This window comes from Ptychodera flava, chromosome 16 (genome assembly GCF_041260155.1).
Source record: "Ptychodera flava strain L36383 chromosome 16, AS_Pfla_20210202, whole genome shotgun sequence".
Classification (NCBI taxonomy): Eukaryota; Metazoa; Hemichordata; class Enteropneusta; family Ptychoderidae; genus Ptychodera; species Ptychodera flava.
The window spans coordinates 33,013,256-33,030,862 of NC_091943.1; the positions used below are offsets into that span (position 1 = coordinate 33,013,256).

General features: G+C 38.7%; 1 protein-coding gene across 4 annotated transcripts in view; it reads left to right on the forward strand.

Moving 5' to 3' along the window:
- The window catches only part of LOC139114632 (protein crumbs-like), a 61,894-nt gene that overhangs the window by 22,436 nt on the left and 21,851 nt on the right, over window positions 1–17,607 (forward strand). For all 4 annotated transcript variants that reach the window (XM_070676462.1, XM_070676464.1, XM_070676465.1 and 1 more), the window contains 9 exons: window positions 2,185–2,298; window positions 2,679–2,763; window positions 9,160–9,533; window positions 10,047–10,935; window positions 11,155–12,512; window positions 13,199–13,975; window positions 14,606–15,516; window positions 15,917–15,994; window positions 16,874–17,135. In XM_070676462.1, the coding sequence (XP_070532563.1) occupies window positions 2,185–2,298; window positions 2,679–2,763; window positions 9,160–9,533; window positions 10,047–10,935; window positions 11,155–12,512; window positions 13,199–13,975; window positions 14,606–15,516; window positions 15,917–15,994; window positions 16,874–17,135 (4,848 nt within the window). The remainder of the gene's footprint in view (window positions 1–2,184; window positions 2,299–2,678; window positions 2,764–9,159; window positions 9,534–10,046; window positions 10,936–11,154; window positions 12,513–13,198; window positions 13,976–14,605; window positions 15,517–15,916; window positions 15,995–16,873; window positions 17,136–17,607) is intronic.

Below are 17,607 nucleotides of genomic sequence, written 5' to 3' on the forward strand. Positions count from 1 at the left end.
AGTTCCTATCTTAAAAACAATAAACACCATTAACTTGTAATTACAGAAAACAAATATTTCTATCGTCTCAAATAGCCTCAAGTTTCAGTGTGAAGTGTACAATAAAATTGCAGTGGGTGGAACACTAACACAATCACGTCATTGATCGATATCACAAACTTCAACCACTTTCTCAAACATATTGAAATTAAACTGTTTGAGTAATTTGATCTGTCTGCAGAGGTTAAGGGCAGAGAGGTTCTAAAAATAAGGCTGGAAGAGAGCAACCTGTTTTTGCACGGCACATTAGCTGAATTGTAAACTAGATGAGATCAGACATAAGGAATGTATGTAAGGCCAAGTGTCCCTGCAGATACACATGTCAATGAAAGTAGGAGATTTGAGATTCTGGATTCCAAACCTTCAAAGCTATTAAGAGCAAATTTAGAGCAACTTAAAAATGATATCAGACATACATGTACAATGTTATACACCGTTTAGTCTTCAAGTTATGATAATATTTTTTAATTTTCCTAGTATGTGTAACTGCTTCTCTTGTAAAATTCAGTGTACTTTGTGGTAATATTGTTTTGAAACTTGGATGAAATGAAACTCTAGCTGTTTGAAGAAAAGTAAACAAAAGTCCTGAACATTTTTTCATCTGATCCTTCAACAGTAGTTAGGTAATTTTAGGTCAAGCCTGATATTTTTGCCATCCTTTTTTGTAAGTCTATTGACAATGTACCCTTTATCAAAGCTATGTTGAGGTACCACCATTTCAGGAAAGTTTTCATTTCTGCAAGAAAATTTTACATATTATGTGCACTGGTACAGAGCTGATGTTGTACAATTTCCAGAATTTTCCCTATTGACTCAGTGTCGCAACACTTCAACAGTCATATTTTTGCTAGGGTTGTCATAAAATACCCTTACCAATTTAAATCCTTCAGGCCTAATATTTTGATAACATACCAATTTACCCTTAAAATGAAAAGTTTAATCCTCAAAGGTATTTAGTCTTCATTGTGGCATATTGTCCCTGTACCATACAGCAAGACTGCATGCACCTTCATATCAGTACTTGCTGCGTGTAAACCTTGTACCTTATTGGATCCTACAGAGAACTAGATCTATGCCCATTAACCAACAGAAAGATCTTGCCTGGAGGGATCTCTCCTGGGTCAAAGCAATCATCTTCCTAATGCGAGCTAGACTGACAATTTCCAAAACTACTTCATTGCTTCCTGAAAGTCAGATTCAGCCCGTATACTGTTTCAGTGAAACCTGCTGTGCTACAAGGCTGAACTCTGCTAAATATCAATAGCGTCTGGCTTTGGCTTGTTTACCAAATCTGGTCCTGCATGCATGAAAAACATCAGTATCTGGAATATCCATTGTGAATCAAAAGTTTCATTGAGTTCCACTAATTGAGATTTTTTGGGTATGAATTATCATGATGGTCACAAAATGTGAAATTTGTTTATCAAACAATCGTGCTCTGTGGATCTACATCGAGTTCTATTGAGTTCTACTTGGACCTACAGTATTGACAGGGGAAATACAAAACTAATTTCAAGACAAAGTTGCAACCAATTTGATAGTGAAATATGAACATTACAGGATTAGGGGTAGGTGCCATTAATGTGTTCAGCATGGCACTTAGTATCGTCTAGAATCTAACATTGGGTTCTGTATACTGCTAGCCCACTGCGCTCAAAGTTGATAAAACCTGGGACAAGATTTTCGATATGGCATAACCATCAGGGAAATTCTAGAAAATAACAGTCAAACATCTGGGCAGGTAACAATCAAAAACTGCTTACCCGAGCAAAATTGTACCTGCATGATGAATATGTCTCTCATTATACCTTGCCTTATATCTCAGCAAACCAAATAATCAGAATTATTGCTATCTATCTAACAGGTTGGTGTATATTGAAACTTCACTTGCCCAAACAAAGCTTTTGCTACCCATGAAGGCAGTAATTTCCTCATCTGGTGTATCAGCAAAATTATGTCTGAGGACTAGAGCAATAATAGGTCAAAGTCGGTACATGTTTTCCTAAGGTTTCCCAGAAGACACTACTATATGAGACAATTTAGGTGAAATCTATGGGAAATTCTATTACCAATGTTTTTAAAGATTAGTGATTCATATTTTCATGAATTGTTTTTGAGAATATATTTTTTGTTGATTGTTTCTAGGTGTTAACTGCCAAACTGATGTAGATGAATGTGCCAGTGATCCATGCTCACCACCATACCTGTGTGAGGATGGAGTTAACAGCTATGCCTGCGTTTGTCCTCCTGGAAAACAAGGTAACTTGTTTACAAACCTGCTGCTTATTTTCCATTCCAATGGTGTTTTGTTTGTTAGCCTTGTCAACCTAATTATTATTTGCATGCAGCTATAAATAGCTGACTTGCTGGTACAGATCTTGTTGGGTATTAATCCTACATGTATGGCTATGGTATACATGTATATGGAAAATTGACGATTTTTGTTTCTCCCCTGTCCATATGCCATATGCCACGTTCAGTATTCTGAGAATGTTTGAACCTGCAAAACTCTGTTTTCCTGAATGGTTCATTAGAGTGGACGGAATGTTGCATGCCCAGGGACTGATGTTTTCACAGCATGGTGTTCTGTAAAGTGGCAGGAGCTAACACACTGACAATTATTTCAACCATTTTGACAGATAATGGGGCTGACTGTATTGACATAGATGAGTGTCTGTCATCACCTTGCCAGAATGGAGCCACTTGTCAAAATGGCAATAACATGTAAGTATTTTCTGTCCCTGAATCACTCCCTCCCACCAATAGGTCACATGTCATGTACTTTTAGCTCTCAGTCAATTTGGGAAAATTAATGCGCTCTGATTCCGGTTATATATAAAGAGAAAGCAGTTACCCGTAACAGAGAGTGTTGCTGACACCCAGTGCTGACCATACTGCCAGTATCTTTGTGCATGAGTCATCTGATCATACACAATAGGCGGTAGTTACAACGCAATGGGCACAAGAGGCAACAGAACTCTTATATCTGTGTGACAATACTGACATTATTGCATCCCCCTGTTTTTCACATGCTGGCATCATTGTACAGATGGCTATATTCTTCTTCAAATCTCCAGTATCTTCTGCTGGTTAAAATAATTTAAATTTCATCTATTCTGTACGATGATTGATATGTGAAAAGTTCTTGGTTTTTGTCTTCAATTGCTGCAATGTAAAGTTCATTTTAATCCATGTCTGTATCTCTTTGTTAATGCAAAATAAAGTTCATCTACCAGAGATACCAGTTCAAAAGTGACAAATTAAAAAAAAAATAAAGTATTATCTCAATCATGACTGTAGTCGGTGAGACAGTCATACCAAACAGCAAATGAATATGATTTAAACAAAGAATGCCGAGGGGAAGTTTTGACACGTTGCAGAGATATGCAAATATAGTAACTAATGGTACATTGATAAAAACTTACTCTTGATTCTAATCAGTGATTATTTATGTACACATTTGTCTGTAAATCAATTGGTCAGTTTGTATCGGAGAGGATATTTCATCATCTATTGTTTTGCCATGATCAACAGTTTTAAATAACAAATAGCTGATTCCTCATAATTTTTATCATATTTCATTTGAAAATGCAGCAGTTGTTGTAATGTTGCTAGTGAAATGGTTTTGATTGTGAATGCAAAGTAGTTTGAATTAATATGCATTATTTCTGCTCTAGTAAATCAAACTTCAGGGTTTGTCATTCCTATCTGTCAGGCAGACACACATGTCTGTATACTGACTCATACATTAAACATAATTTGCATAAATTGGTGTCATTTAATAGACATGAGTGCTATATTAGAATGTCTAACTATATCCAGCAAATCATGCTGTGGTAGATGTTGATTGACAGCTAATGTCATCTTGTAGGAATATTGCTGCTCTTCATCTGATATCATCCAGGTTTGATGGTCCTCAGTCTACGAGCCATAAACAACGTAATACTGTTTAAGGTAGTATGGGCCTTGAAAGTGAAAGATTTTAAACTTTTGCTCAAACTTTCCTGAATGAAACATTCAACCATCCTCTTACCGAATCAAGAATAAAAATCAGGGGTCACCGTACAAAGTTTGGTTCTAGAGAAACAGATTACCTAAAAATTACTGATATCTGAAATTCAAAATGGGTTCCATACCTGTGTTAACTCTATGGGGAACAATTACATTTTTTATTTTTGAAGACAGTGAAAATTTTCTTATTCCAAGAGCTTTAAAATGAGCCCCCACAAGTGGTTGATTAGAAAAGAATTGTAAAAATTTTAAGAGTCAGAATATCTGTCCGAGAAATGTGTTCACCTTAAGCCATTATTAAGTAAATGTTTATAAGTTATTCAAATGTATATAGATAGGGTAAAATTGCTTGCTGGTCAATTGATGCTTATTTTGTATCGTTTAATTAGAGAACTTTTGTTTTGTAAGTGTAAAAAAAATGAAATTCAAACATCAGATCACATCATAGTGTGAACTTTTCCTCTCAAATCGTGACCCCTGTTCTACTGTGCAGGAATTTTTCAAGCCAAACAATAACCTTTTCACCACCAAAGTTTGGTTAAACCCTATTGTTGTTTTCTATGGTAAAGTTCAGTACAAGGGAATGATGTGAGGGGTAGAAAATTTTGCATACCTATAGATAACAATTCTCTGGTGAGTTGAGTGTGACTCTCCTGGGGGTTGATCTGATCTGACATGTTTCCAACATATGGCTAAAACAAGATCCATATGACAGAATGTTAAGAAGCTAATAACAAGGCACAATAGTTTTGTGAGGTTTGTGAATCCAAAGTAGGTCTAAAGCCATGTCACATACTGCAGTAAAATTGTATCATCATCAAAGGTACTGGTACTGTCAGGGTGTTGACGTGGTGACAAGCGCGGCCAACACATGTCAGTCACATCATTGAAAGTAGGCACATACTTTGCATGTACTGCATGGCTCGAAAATTTTTTTAAAAATTCACTTGCCATAGGGCAAGTGAATTTTCAATTTCACTTGTCCGGAAGAAAAATTCACTTGCCCTGAATTTCAGATGATTTAAGGAGGAAATGTGTATGGTTTAATTCATGTCATTGTAAAGAAACAGTAGCTGTAACTATACTGATAAATTTGTGTCCTTATTCTGTGTATCAAAAATAATATCTTATGTAACGTATACATGCACAGTGTTTCAGCCAGCTTTTGCTAGCATGGGGACACAGTGACCCATAGTAGGTCTTAATGGGGACAAATTAAATTTTGGGGGGACATGTAATGTATTTCAATAAAACAACACCGGTACATTGTCATTGTGTGTCATCATGACCTGGTACCTTGTGTTAAATAGGCAAGTCAGGTAGGTGCACTTAGGGTAAGTATATAATAGGCCACCGGTGTTGTGTCAAATTGTGCCCATGTGAAACTTTCAGTATCATTTAGTTTACTGCTACCACGTGGTATGTGCATAAACTGCAGGGTTCCCCTAAGTCACCAAAATGATTAGCCAACTCATTAGCCAAATCAAAAATCTTGTAGCCACTTTGAGCAACTTTTAAACAGTTTATGATCTCAAGTGCAGCAACAGCTTTCTCGGCATTCAGGAGTTCCTAATTTTACAAATCAAGATGTTTTGTATGTTGTTCATGATAGTTTTTACATTAAAGAAATATTTGCTCAGTTTTTATTACATTAATTGGCTCAGTCTTTTCAGACTTCTTTTCAAACAAAATTTCTAAGCTTAGGGACCAATTTCCAAAGTCCTTGGCCTTAAAAGGTTAATGAGTCACTACCGTATTCTTTTAACGAGTTCACTCCTGTTACTAAAGCCAGTCTTATTAAAATCATTGATGCCATGAATTCTAAGTCTTGTGCACTAGACCCTATTCCGACTAAACTGTTGAAACTGTGTCTTCCTAATGTAATACATGATTTAGTCAAAATAGTGAATGCCTCATTTCATTCGAGTACAGTTCCTAAATGTACAAGCAAGCTCTAGTTCGCCTGTTATTGAAAAAGCCCAGCCTTGACTCAAATGTTTTATCCAATTATAGGCCTGTTTCTAATCTGTTATTTGAGCATAAATTTCTGGAGAGAGTTGTTTTAATCCAACTTGATGTGTATTTTAGTCAGTTTTCTTTATATTCTAAATACCAGTCGGCCTACAGACATAATCATAGCACAGAAAGTGCCTTACTGAGAGTTCAAAATGACATTTTACGTGCACTTGACAGTCATAAAGAAGTTATTCTTTCACTACTTGATTTGACCGCTGCGTTCGACACTATCAATCACAAGGTATTGTTGTATCGCTTAGAGCACAGGTTTGGCATTAAGGGCAAGGCACTTGCTTGGTTTCAGTCCTACCTATGTGATAGAACTCAGACTGTGTGTATTGATGGTATATTGTCAACCCCAAGTGATCTTGATTGTGGTGTCCCTCAGGGAAGTGGGCTGGGCCCAATACTTTTCACGCTGTACGCGGCACCATTAGAAGACATAATTATCAAACATGCACTGGATTTGATGTTATTTGCAGATGATACTCAGTTGTATCTGATATGTGAGCGTGCTGTCGACTCAGCATTCATAGTTGAACATTGTATTGATGATATTCGTCAATGGATGATTGAAAATCGGTTGGTTTTGAATGATGCTAAGACAGAAGTGATCCACTTCTATTCAAAGTTTAAGAAATCAGTTGATCTGTCATCTCTTCGAGTAGGGACCACTGATGTTACTACGTCTAAATCTGTCCGTGATCTAAATTGCTGTGCAGATATGAGTACTCAAATTTTGAAATTATGTCAGTGTGCATCGTTCACTCTACATAGAATTGGTCGTATTAGAAATGTTTTAGATCGTTCAAACACTGAAAGACTCGTGCATGCTTTTGTAACATCACGTCTCGATTACTGCAACAGCTTGCTGTTCGGTATCGAAGACAAATACCTCTGTAAACTTCAGTTACTTCAAAATTCTGCTGCTCGTCTAGTTACACGCACAAAAATGCATGAACACATCACACCAGTGAGACGTGAGCTTCACTGGTTGCCTATCCATGCTAGAATTAATTTCAAAATTCTTCTTTTTGTGTATAAAATTTTGCATGATCAAGCACCTGCTTATCTTTCTGATCTTATCACAGTTCACGTTCCTAAACGGTTTACACGCTCAGCGTTCACACCAATTTTGGAGCCGGTGAACTGGGAACAGAAACATTTTGGTTACCGTTCTCTTTCTAATGCTGCTCCCACTTTATGGAATGCCCTACCAAAAGAAATTAGATTGTCACCATCTGTTGCCTCTTTTAAAACATCTCTGAAAACATATCTCTTCAGAAAGTACTATAATGATTAAGTCATCGTTTTGATGTTCATTTCATGTTGCATTGTAGAGTTTGTATTTTTAACGGAGTATTTTAATGTACTTGTTGTATTTTAACCAGAGCATTTTTATGGTACTTTTATTATTATTGTATTTTCATCTTGTATTTTATTGTAAAGCGGTTTGATATTTTATTGATGTAAATCGCTTTAGAAAAATAAATTATTATTAATTATGTGTGTTTTTATGACATTGAAGGGATTGAAATACTTTTTCATTTCTAGTGGTAAACTTTTGCCACAAGAAATAATTAGGTGGCAATTCTAAAAATCAGGGAGCAATGTTTATTTCCACAGATACAGAATACTTCTGCAGCATTGAGCCAGTGTTCACAGTATGACAACTTATCATACATATACACTACAAGAACCTTATGTGCTTTTGTTAGCCACACACATACAAATTTTCCATACAGTAGAAAGCATTCGGTAGCATAGTGATAGTGTAGATACAAGTATTGTGGTGTTGTGTCATAGTTGTGATCAAGCAGGCTCAATAGCATCTTCAGCATAAGTATTTTTCTTGAGACAAAAGGGTCAGGTCAAAATCCTTTAAAACAAGACACAATGATATTGTTCAATTCATTTCCCAATGTTTTAAAGAGTAATAATAGTTTTAATGATAATGATAACATTGTAGCCCAGGAACATTTTCATTTGATATTTTGATATCATGAAGAAATGTCTGGTGATGTTCACTATTACATCATTAAACTGGAGGACTCTGCAGAAATATTAATGTAATGATTTGAAATGGATATGCTTACTGCAACTACTGTTGACAATTTCCCTTTGCCATAACTGTTAATAAAATTTAATTTAAAACTGACAGTCAAGCTAAATGCCATTAAATTGGAAAGCACCAAGAAATTACCTTTTATCATAAGATTGTACCTATTAGAGCTCCCTAGGTGGTTTCTTTGAACCATAACTGTGTACTTAAGAGGTCTTCATTCATGACATCACATAAGATGACCCAGATTTGACCTTTCAGAAAACCTCAAGTTTTTCTCCTTTTCCCTTTTCCCTTGTATTCTGACTCTGTTTGTGAAAGTTTCCTTTGAAATAATGGTTTTTACTATCAAACTGAGTAATTGCAGGCCAAATTTTGATTCAAGCAAAGTAGGTAAAACTTTGACTAAAAAGGACGACCGGTACGCGGGACTCACAGAGGCAAGCCTGATCAGTGTATTCATGGTCCCACTCCCATGATGTATTGTAGCATGGTCGCAGTCTGTCCATGAGGGACTGAGAGGGACCTGATTGCAGTATCGAACAGCAACAATGTTTGCTTCACGTACCAGGGAATTTGTAACTTTGTAGAAAGGAGAGTAAAGTGTTTCAATACATTGTAACTTTGTAGGAAGGAGGGTAAATTGTTTCAACACCTTACAACATTTTATTGTAAGCTGTAGTTTTCTGTTGAGGAGGCATCGTGATCATGATTTCATGAGAAGAAAAAAACATAAGCGTGCAAAGACGTCAATATTTTGCCATTGTGTAACCAAGCAGAACAGAGCTATTTTATCGGCCGGCCATATCGAAAGCGGTACACTCAAAGAACTAGACGAGTGGCGCGGCAGCGCGTACATACAGTGGCCTCATTGAAATTCACTTGTCCGTCGGGCTTGGAGAATGTTGTTTTCACTTGCCCGGACTCAAAATTCACTTGTCACGGGCGTCGGGCGGCGAGAATTTTCGAGCCCTGTACTGCATTACTCATAATGTTTTATAAATGTAATCATATTATGTGTTTTATACTAGGTACGTGTGTAATTGCCAGCCAGGGTATGAGGGTGACCGTTGTGACCAGGAACAGAACGAGTGTGCTTCCGACCCATGTCTGAATGGTGGCGTTTGCAAGGATCAATTCAACGCCTTCAGGTGTGTCTGTCAGTCAGGATACACAGGAACACAGTGTGAGACTGACATCAACGAGTGTGAATCCCAACCGTGTTACAACAATGCCACTTGTGTGGATGAAATCAACGGCTACCGCTGTTACTGTGTTCCTGGATACACAGATGAACGATGTAGGCTCAACATTGATGAGTGTGAATCCAATCCTTGTCAGAATGGTGCGACTTGCCAGAATGAAATTGCCAAATACGTATGTGCCTGTCCAGCAGGATTTGAAGGTGAGGATTTTTTATACTGACAACAAGTGTATACTGGGTACTAGTGATTGTCAAATCACCCTTCTTGGAATTGAATGGACAGTTTCTCTACATCTCTACTCACATGTACCTGATAAGTGCAAATCATATCATATTACCATTCATCATACCACACAAAATGTTCGACAAAAGTCTGTCATTACCTGTCTCTGCATCATTTCGGTATGAACCTATTATTTACTGTAGTAAAGTTGGACCACTGCACATAGAATTAGGAGTGAAAGGGTCCAGATTGTATTCTGGTAAAACGTACAAGATGAAGAGAATTTGTTAAACAGAACTTCTGCAAGCATTGCTGTGTTACTTGGATACTGTTTCTAGACTCCCCTGTATACCACTGTATGTTTTAAATGTGCTGATCATCTCCATGTCTGTAGCAAATGTACAATAAATATGAATATATGTTGTCAGGTACCAAGCTTCAATACTTTGGGTTCAAGTTGACATAAGTTTTCATCTTTTTTTTCATGACAGGTATCAATTGTGAAACTGACATAGATGAGTGTAACGGCAATCCTTGTCAAAATGGCGGCACTTGTGTTGATGGTGTCAATGAATTCATCTGTAACTGCACACCCTTGTGGATGGGAGACACATGTGAAGAACCCTACAATGCATGCATCGCCTTGACTCCCTGTCAGAATGGCGCCACATGTACTACAACAGCGCCCTCACAAGATTATGACTGTAACTGTGTTAGCGGTTTTGAAGGAGACAACTGTGAGAGTAACATTGATGATTGTATCGGCGTGACGTGTCCCACCGGGCAGGTGTGTCAAGATCTCATCGATAACCATGAGTGTAGCTGTCCTGAAGGCTTTGAAGGGGAGACATGTAATCTTGAGACAGACGAATGTGCCAGTTCACCATGCCAAAACGGTGCAACCTGCATTGACATGGTAGGGCAGTATCACTGTAACTGCACAGAGGGCTATGAGGGCGTGAACTGTGATGTTGACTTTGATAACTGCGCCAGTACACCGTGTAAGAATCAGGCATTGTGCGTGGACAGCCTCAATGGCTACCAGTGCTATTGTTTACCTGGTTTCCATGGTGATGACTGCGGTGCTGACATTGACGAGTGCCTGTCAGATCCCTGTAAGAATGGAGCAACTTGCGTGCAAGTAGTAGGAGAGTACGAATGTCAGTGCGCTCCGGGATTTGAAGGTGAACTTTGTGAAATAGACATAGATGAGTGTGCCTCTGACCCATGTCAAAACAACGCCACATGCGTGGATCAGGTCAACGGATATCAGTGTGACTGTGTGCCTGGATTTAATGGCACTTACTGTGAATTTGAAATCGACGAGTGTGAAAGTAATCCTTGCAAGAATGGTGGACGATGCACAGACAAAATTAACAGGTAAAGGTTACAACAGGTAGTTCTCATTTTATTTCAACTCAATATGCATGAAAATGACATTTTTCGCCTGATCTGTCCACATTCGTACACATACGTTTCGTGGTATGTGTAAGGTTTATATTTGTGTCACAGCCACAGATATCTGTGAATGAACTTTTGCCATCCATAATTGTTGTATTAATATCATTGTAATGTTGTTTATTTTTTCATTTGTTACAGTTTCTCATGTGACTGTGAGGACACTGGATTCAATGGTGATTTGTGTGAAATTAACATAGATGACTGTTTGAATGTGGTATGCCAAAATGGTGGTACATGCTCAGATGGTATCAAGAACTATGTTTGTCTGTGTTACAATGGCTACCTTGGTAAAGATTGTCAAACTGATTTTGATGATTGCGCCATTAAACCCTGCCTCAACGGGGCAGTGTGTCTGCAACGCTCCAATCAGAGCCTCTATGAGAACGTCTATTTTGATGGTACGTTCAGTTACGATGCCGCTGAAGGATTTGAGTGTCAGTGCCAACCAGGTTTTGAAGGAAGGAACTGCGAAACTAACATAGATGAGTGTGAGTCTTCACCATGTCAAAATGGAGGATATTGTCAGGATTTGAATAACGGCTATGAGTGTCAGTGTACGCCAGGCTGGATGGGAACGCATTGTGAGCAAGAAATTGATGAATGCCTCTCAGGTCCTTGTCAAAATGGTGGATCCTGCACTGATAAATTTAATGGATATGAGTGTCAGTGTACATCGGAGTATGGGGGTGTCCACTGTTCTGTATTGCTTATTGGCTGTAGCAGTGGTAGCTCCTGTCAAAATGGTGCATCGTGCGTTCCCTTCCTTCAAGACGAAGAGAATAACATCCATAACTATACGTGCAGTTGTCTTCAAGGCTATACAGGCTACTACTGCCAAGTGTCTACATCTGCTTCCTATGACGGCCAATCCTACATGAAAGACACATCGACCAATAACAAGAACAGCGTTGATTTCAAGCTGGGATTTCGGACCACAGTTCCATCTGGTGTGTTGTTGTACAGCGGAGAAATTCCCGAAAGTTTCGGGTCTTTCATTGTTGAGCTGAGTGAAGGTAAGGTGTATGCAAGGTTCAGTACGACAGACAACTTCATTGACACGGACGGACTCGGAGAAAACTTGAACGATGCAAGCTGGCACCACATTCAGGTAATGATTTTCGATGACTTGATGACACTGCAGTTGCACGACGATGGTTGCAATGCAGGAACCTGCGAGCATTCCGTTAACATCTCCACAGTGTTGCCGACAAACCAAAGACAGTTTGACTCCACGTTTGTCGGTGGAGTAGACGCAACCCTCGCCGGATGGCTCGCCAACAGCAGGTCTCAACAAAACTTCATTGGATGCACCCGGGATGTCATCAACGAAGGCCAATATCTTCTACCATCAGAACAGAGTACGGTGACCAGCGGCTGTACGCGCATTGAACAGTGTAATCCGGATCCATGCTCGGGCAAAGGAGACTGTGTGGATGGATGGATTGATTATCAGTGTTTTTGCAATCATGGGTTTACAGGACCAAACTGCAACTACAGTGAGTTTTACAATTTTAAACAGCACTTTTGCATTTCAAACCCCAATCACCACCAAACTTCAGCAGAAGTCTGTTGTTTTCCCATCCTGTGCTGGCAGCACTGCAGAGATCAGAGTTCAAATCTTAAGGTGAAAGGACGCTGATAAAAAGTCCTTCAACTCTTTGTGGCTTTGAGACAGAATTATGTTTTAACAATCGTAAATATTGAATTCACAATTTTATTTGGGTTGTGAAAAATCATTCAATATCAAATCAGGAGACAGCAGATGTGCTATTGTAGTTCCCAAATTATATTCTGTAGCACTGGTATTCTCATGATTCAAAACCTCAGGAGAAATACTGTAATACCCGTAGACATAACTAAGTACTGAGGCCTTCTCATGTAAAACCCAACCTTAATTCAACTCTAATCCTGCCAGGTCATCAGAAACTGCATTTATTTTAAGGATGGCCAAAAGCTGGCCACTTATACTAAATCTTTGCCATTCAGTGAAATTTAGTAACGTCTATGTACATTTATACAAGCCAGGTGTTTAGGTGAGCTTTGGTGGTGCTCAAATTTCCAAGCAATACATATGACATTTTGCTCACCTGGCAGAATGGCAGGTGACAGACTCAGAAGGAAAAGGCTGTATGTAAAATGATAATGATATTCATTTTTAATCTACCTGTTTTTCAAATTTCAGATTTTACAGCTATCACTCTGAGTTTTGAGCATCAGAACAGTTACCTCTTATTTGAAGTCCCTCCCGTGTCAGGTCAACGAGCAGCTAGTCAAAACGTTGAGCTGAATTTCCGTACGACAAAACGGAATGGACTGCTGTTCTTCTTGACCAACTCAAATCAAGACCAGTATATCATGCTGCAGTTGGCTGATGGACAGATAGAGGGAGTTGTTGAGTATGGATCAGGAAGTCCCCTGTCTGCCACTTTGGGACGCAGATTAGCAGATGGTAAATCACATTATCTGACATTAATGTATGAAGAAACTGATTCACAGGCAGCATTGCAAGTAGAAGTTGATGGGCAAATGATGTCATCAGTCTCACAGGACACTGGTGCTGCAGTTGACTTCACACATATTTACGTTGGCGGCGTGCCAGATTTCAGCACGTTCTCTGTTTCATCGGTCGGTAATGAGTACTTCAAGGGCTGTGTTCAAGATGTGAGGCACAATGACTATCTGTTAGATGCATACCCCTTAGATATTCCAAACTACCAGCCTGGCAACTCCTACCGACTAATCAGCAATATGAGCCTGGTGGAAGACTGTGTCAGTGATGACATGTGTGATGAGGACAATCCATGTCAGAACAACAGCACATGCACCACAACGTGGAACGACTTTGAGTGTGCATGTGTGGATGGGTTCCGAGGCAAGGACTGCGGCTTGCTTGCTTTCTGTAAGATTGTCACCTGTCCATTTGATGCTGAATGTGTCGACAGAGATGATGGATTTGATTGTAAGTAAGAATCTTCATTCACAGCTTATATGATGTACACTTTGCATACATCAACTCATCTAATTTTTCCTTTATAGTTACTCAATTCATGAGAAATACACCTCATCCAAGTCTGCCAAATTTTGACAGTATGCCCCCTAAAACAGTAAACATTATGTGACTCCAGAAAGAAATTGCCCTCAGTATCCCAATGCTGTATGTATAAAGTATTGATACTATCTTTCACTGTTTGCTGCCAGTCAGTTCCTTGCATACATTTACCGAGGATTCTAGGTGTGATAGCTTCAATATAATTCTATGATGATGATATGCCGTGTATAAATATACATCTTTGACACTCTACATTGTCCACATGTAAGCATATAGCACTGGTGTATGTCAGGGGTTTTATTTCCTTTATGTAACAAATACATTGGTATCATCTATACACAAACTAAATATATGCACAGACAGTAAAAGCAAGACAACTGTCCGTGAGATACATGTCATACAGGAAGAGGAAGAAATGAGTCAAGGGGTTTTCTCAAGTATGAGAAATATCAAAATTCAACCCACAACTTACACCCAAGGGTGTGAGGACAAGTAAATTAACATGTTGATATGGAGTATGATGACAATTTTGCATTGTAGGTGTTACAAGTGCTACTTTCAATGGACAAAGCAGTGAAGTCACATACACCAACAGTATCAGCCAGTCATCTGTCATAGACACAATGCTCCTCAACCTGCGAACCAGGGCCACAGATCAACTCATTCTGCATTCCACCAACAACCAGGGCCACTACATGACCTTTGAACTCTACAATGACAATCTGATGCTCCACTTCAATTTTGGCAGTGGCGTTGAGGAAGTATCTACCACAAACACTGTAAGTGATGGAGAGTGGCACCAAATTGACATCAAGTTTCAGAGCGATTCCGTTGAGCTGTATGTAGATGGTAACCTGGCAACCAGCAATGCGATGACAGTGCCGAGTCTCAGTGGCTTTTTCATCGCAACCGATAATCGCATTCACCTGGCAAACTTTGGCCCCAGTGGTCTCGTTAATTCTGGCAACAATTTCAAGGGTTGTTTTGATGAAATAAGGATTGGGGAGTTCCTTTTGCCATTTTTTGACCGGGAGACTCTGAGTAGTAACAGTACGGAACAGTTCTACGCATCACCATCGGACATTAGGATCGGTTGTTATGGTGACCCGGTATGCGATTCATCACCATGTCAAAATGGAGCAACCTGTGAGGACATTTGGAATTCATATGTCTGTGATTGTCAGCCTGGTTATGACGGCACAAACTGTGAAAACGACATCGATGAGTGTGCATCAACACCATGCCTGTTTGGCGCCACCTGCCAGGATCGCGTCAACAATTACACATGCGTGTGCGCTCCAGGCTACGAGAGTTCCAACTGTGGTATTGAAATCAATGAGTGTGAATCATCGCCGTGTCAGAACAACGGAACTTGTGAAGATCTGGTGGATGATTTCTACTGTAATTGTACATCCAACTACACTGGAAAACACTGTGAATATTTAATACCAGTAAGTGTAGCACTGTTTACTTTCAACTATGGATGCTGTCCTCAGTTCATCTTTGAATTGATTCACTGAGGTGGTATAGCATTCTGATGCTATGTGCAAATCTATCTAACAGAATCTTTAGATATAGAATTGGCTTTTCAAGGTTTGCATTTCTCAAATGTACCATTCCAGAAAGCACATTTCAAAAATTCTTGTTCGAGTGGACATTTTAGCAAGGCTGGGAAACACTGAGCTCTTATGAAGCCATTTTGCAAATCATCATAATTCTAGGGTGTCCAAAAAAACTAAATGTAAGGGCCCCCCCCCAGGCAACCCAATTGTTTTGATAAGAAAGATATACATGTTCAGGTATGCCAAGATTTCTGTCTTACATCATGGCTTTGTATTGATTTGTTTTCAGCTGTTCCAGTCGTGTGATGATGAACCATGTCAGAATGAAGCCACATGTGTCAACGTCACCGCAGAAAACCCAAGTCAGGTAAGTCACTGTCTCACTCGTTGTGATAGGCATTGAACTCTTCAGCAAAATTCTTTGTCACAGACTTGTATGGATTCTTTTCAGCACTGAGAAGAAATGCGAATCTCAATTTTGATGCGACAGTTCCTTCACTATTGAGATGAGATGCAGTTTGATGGCCATCATGAATTTTCCACAGAATGTCATAGTTTACCAAAAGTATTTTTAAATAGTACGATCCTTCAACATGCTTCCATCATGTTAAATGATGGAACTTTGACAATATTCTCATTATTTTTGTTCTGTAAACAAATACTTTTTCTTTTTCTTCTCATATCAATGTAATTATTATCCTTGCAAACACAAGCCATTGTGTGACATATTGTTATTATCAACAAATGAATTCTACAGGTATAGTTCAAACTACAACTAAACTCAGATGTCAATAAAAAACAGTCAACATTACACATACATACAATACAGACTGTCTTGCCAAGTTGCATGTAAGACATTGTGATGTGACTTTGGGAGTGGAACAAGAAACTTTGATTTCCAAACAGAATACAAAAGTAATGAAATATTCATCAAAAGTTACAATTTATGGCATGTAAATTCGCAAAAGTCTTGTGCAAGATGGTGCTGTTGTAGTGGCTTGGGGGTACTTGAGATTTCTGCAATCATGGGTAGCTCATTTTAAATGTACTTGTGCCCAATTTGATCATTTTGTGACTACAATTACAAAATTTTTACAGTAGAACAACAGTTGAGTCCCGACTGAGTCACTGACTCCTACGGATAACTGATAATCTGAAAGATAGGATGTGTGAATTTCTGTTTTGCCATTACATTGCGTTGCAGAACAGGAAAATATATCAGTTAACAATATGTTTTTTCCAACAGCCATCTTTTGAATGTATCTGCCGTGGCGGTTACGAAGGCGTCTACTGTCAGAGTGAGATCGACTACTGTGAGAATGTCACCTGCCAAAACAATGGAATGTGTTTTTCACACACTGACCTGCAGATGTTTGTATGTACATGCCAGCCTGGCTATGAAGGAGTGTACTGCGAAGTCGATATTGATGAATGCATTGGTGTACAGTGTTTGAATGGTGCCACATGCAAGAACCTCATCAATCGATTTGATTGTGCTTGCTTACCAGGTGAGAACTCAGTTACATGCAAATCTTAGCCACAAAGTGCGACTTTCTTGACCATTGAAAGTATGTGTGAAAATTTCTATCATAAAGTCAGTTCATGTGGTGTTCATATGATTCTATTGCCACTTACGTATGTTTTAGGCACTTGACTGTTGCTTGTTAAATGTTCTTACTTATATGCATTTAACTTGAAATCACATTTTCTGAGTTAAAAGTTGAAGTCATTGGCTTTTTTGATTTTAGCAAAAGCCTCTGTCTTGTGTGGTATGCATTTGTACACATACATTACTGCTACCAAAGCCATCTGTAATTGTTCTGTTAACAGTTAATGGTCTTAGTTTTTAACATGAACTTTTGCACACCTATGCATAAAAAATTGGTTCAAGGCCATTATGGTGAAATGATTTTCAAAGCAAAGAAACAAAATTTGATTCAAATTTTTTACTTTCTGTAAGATTATAACACAAAGTGGTTT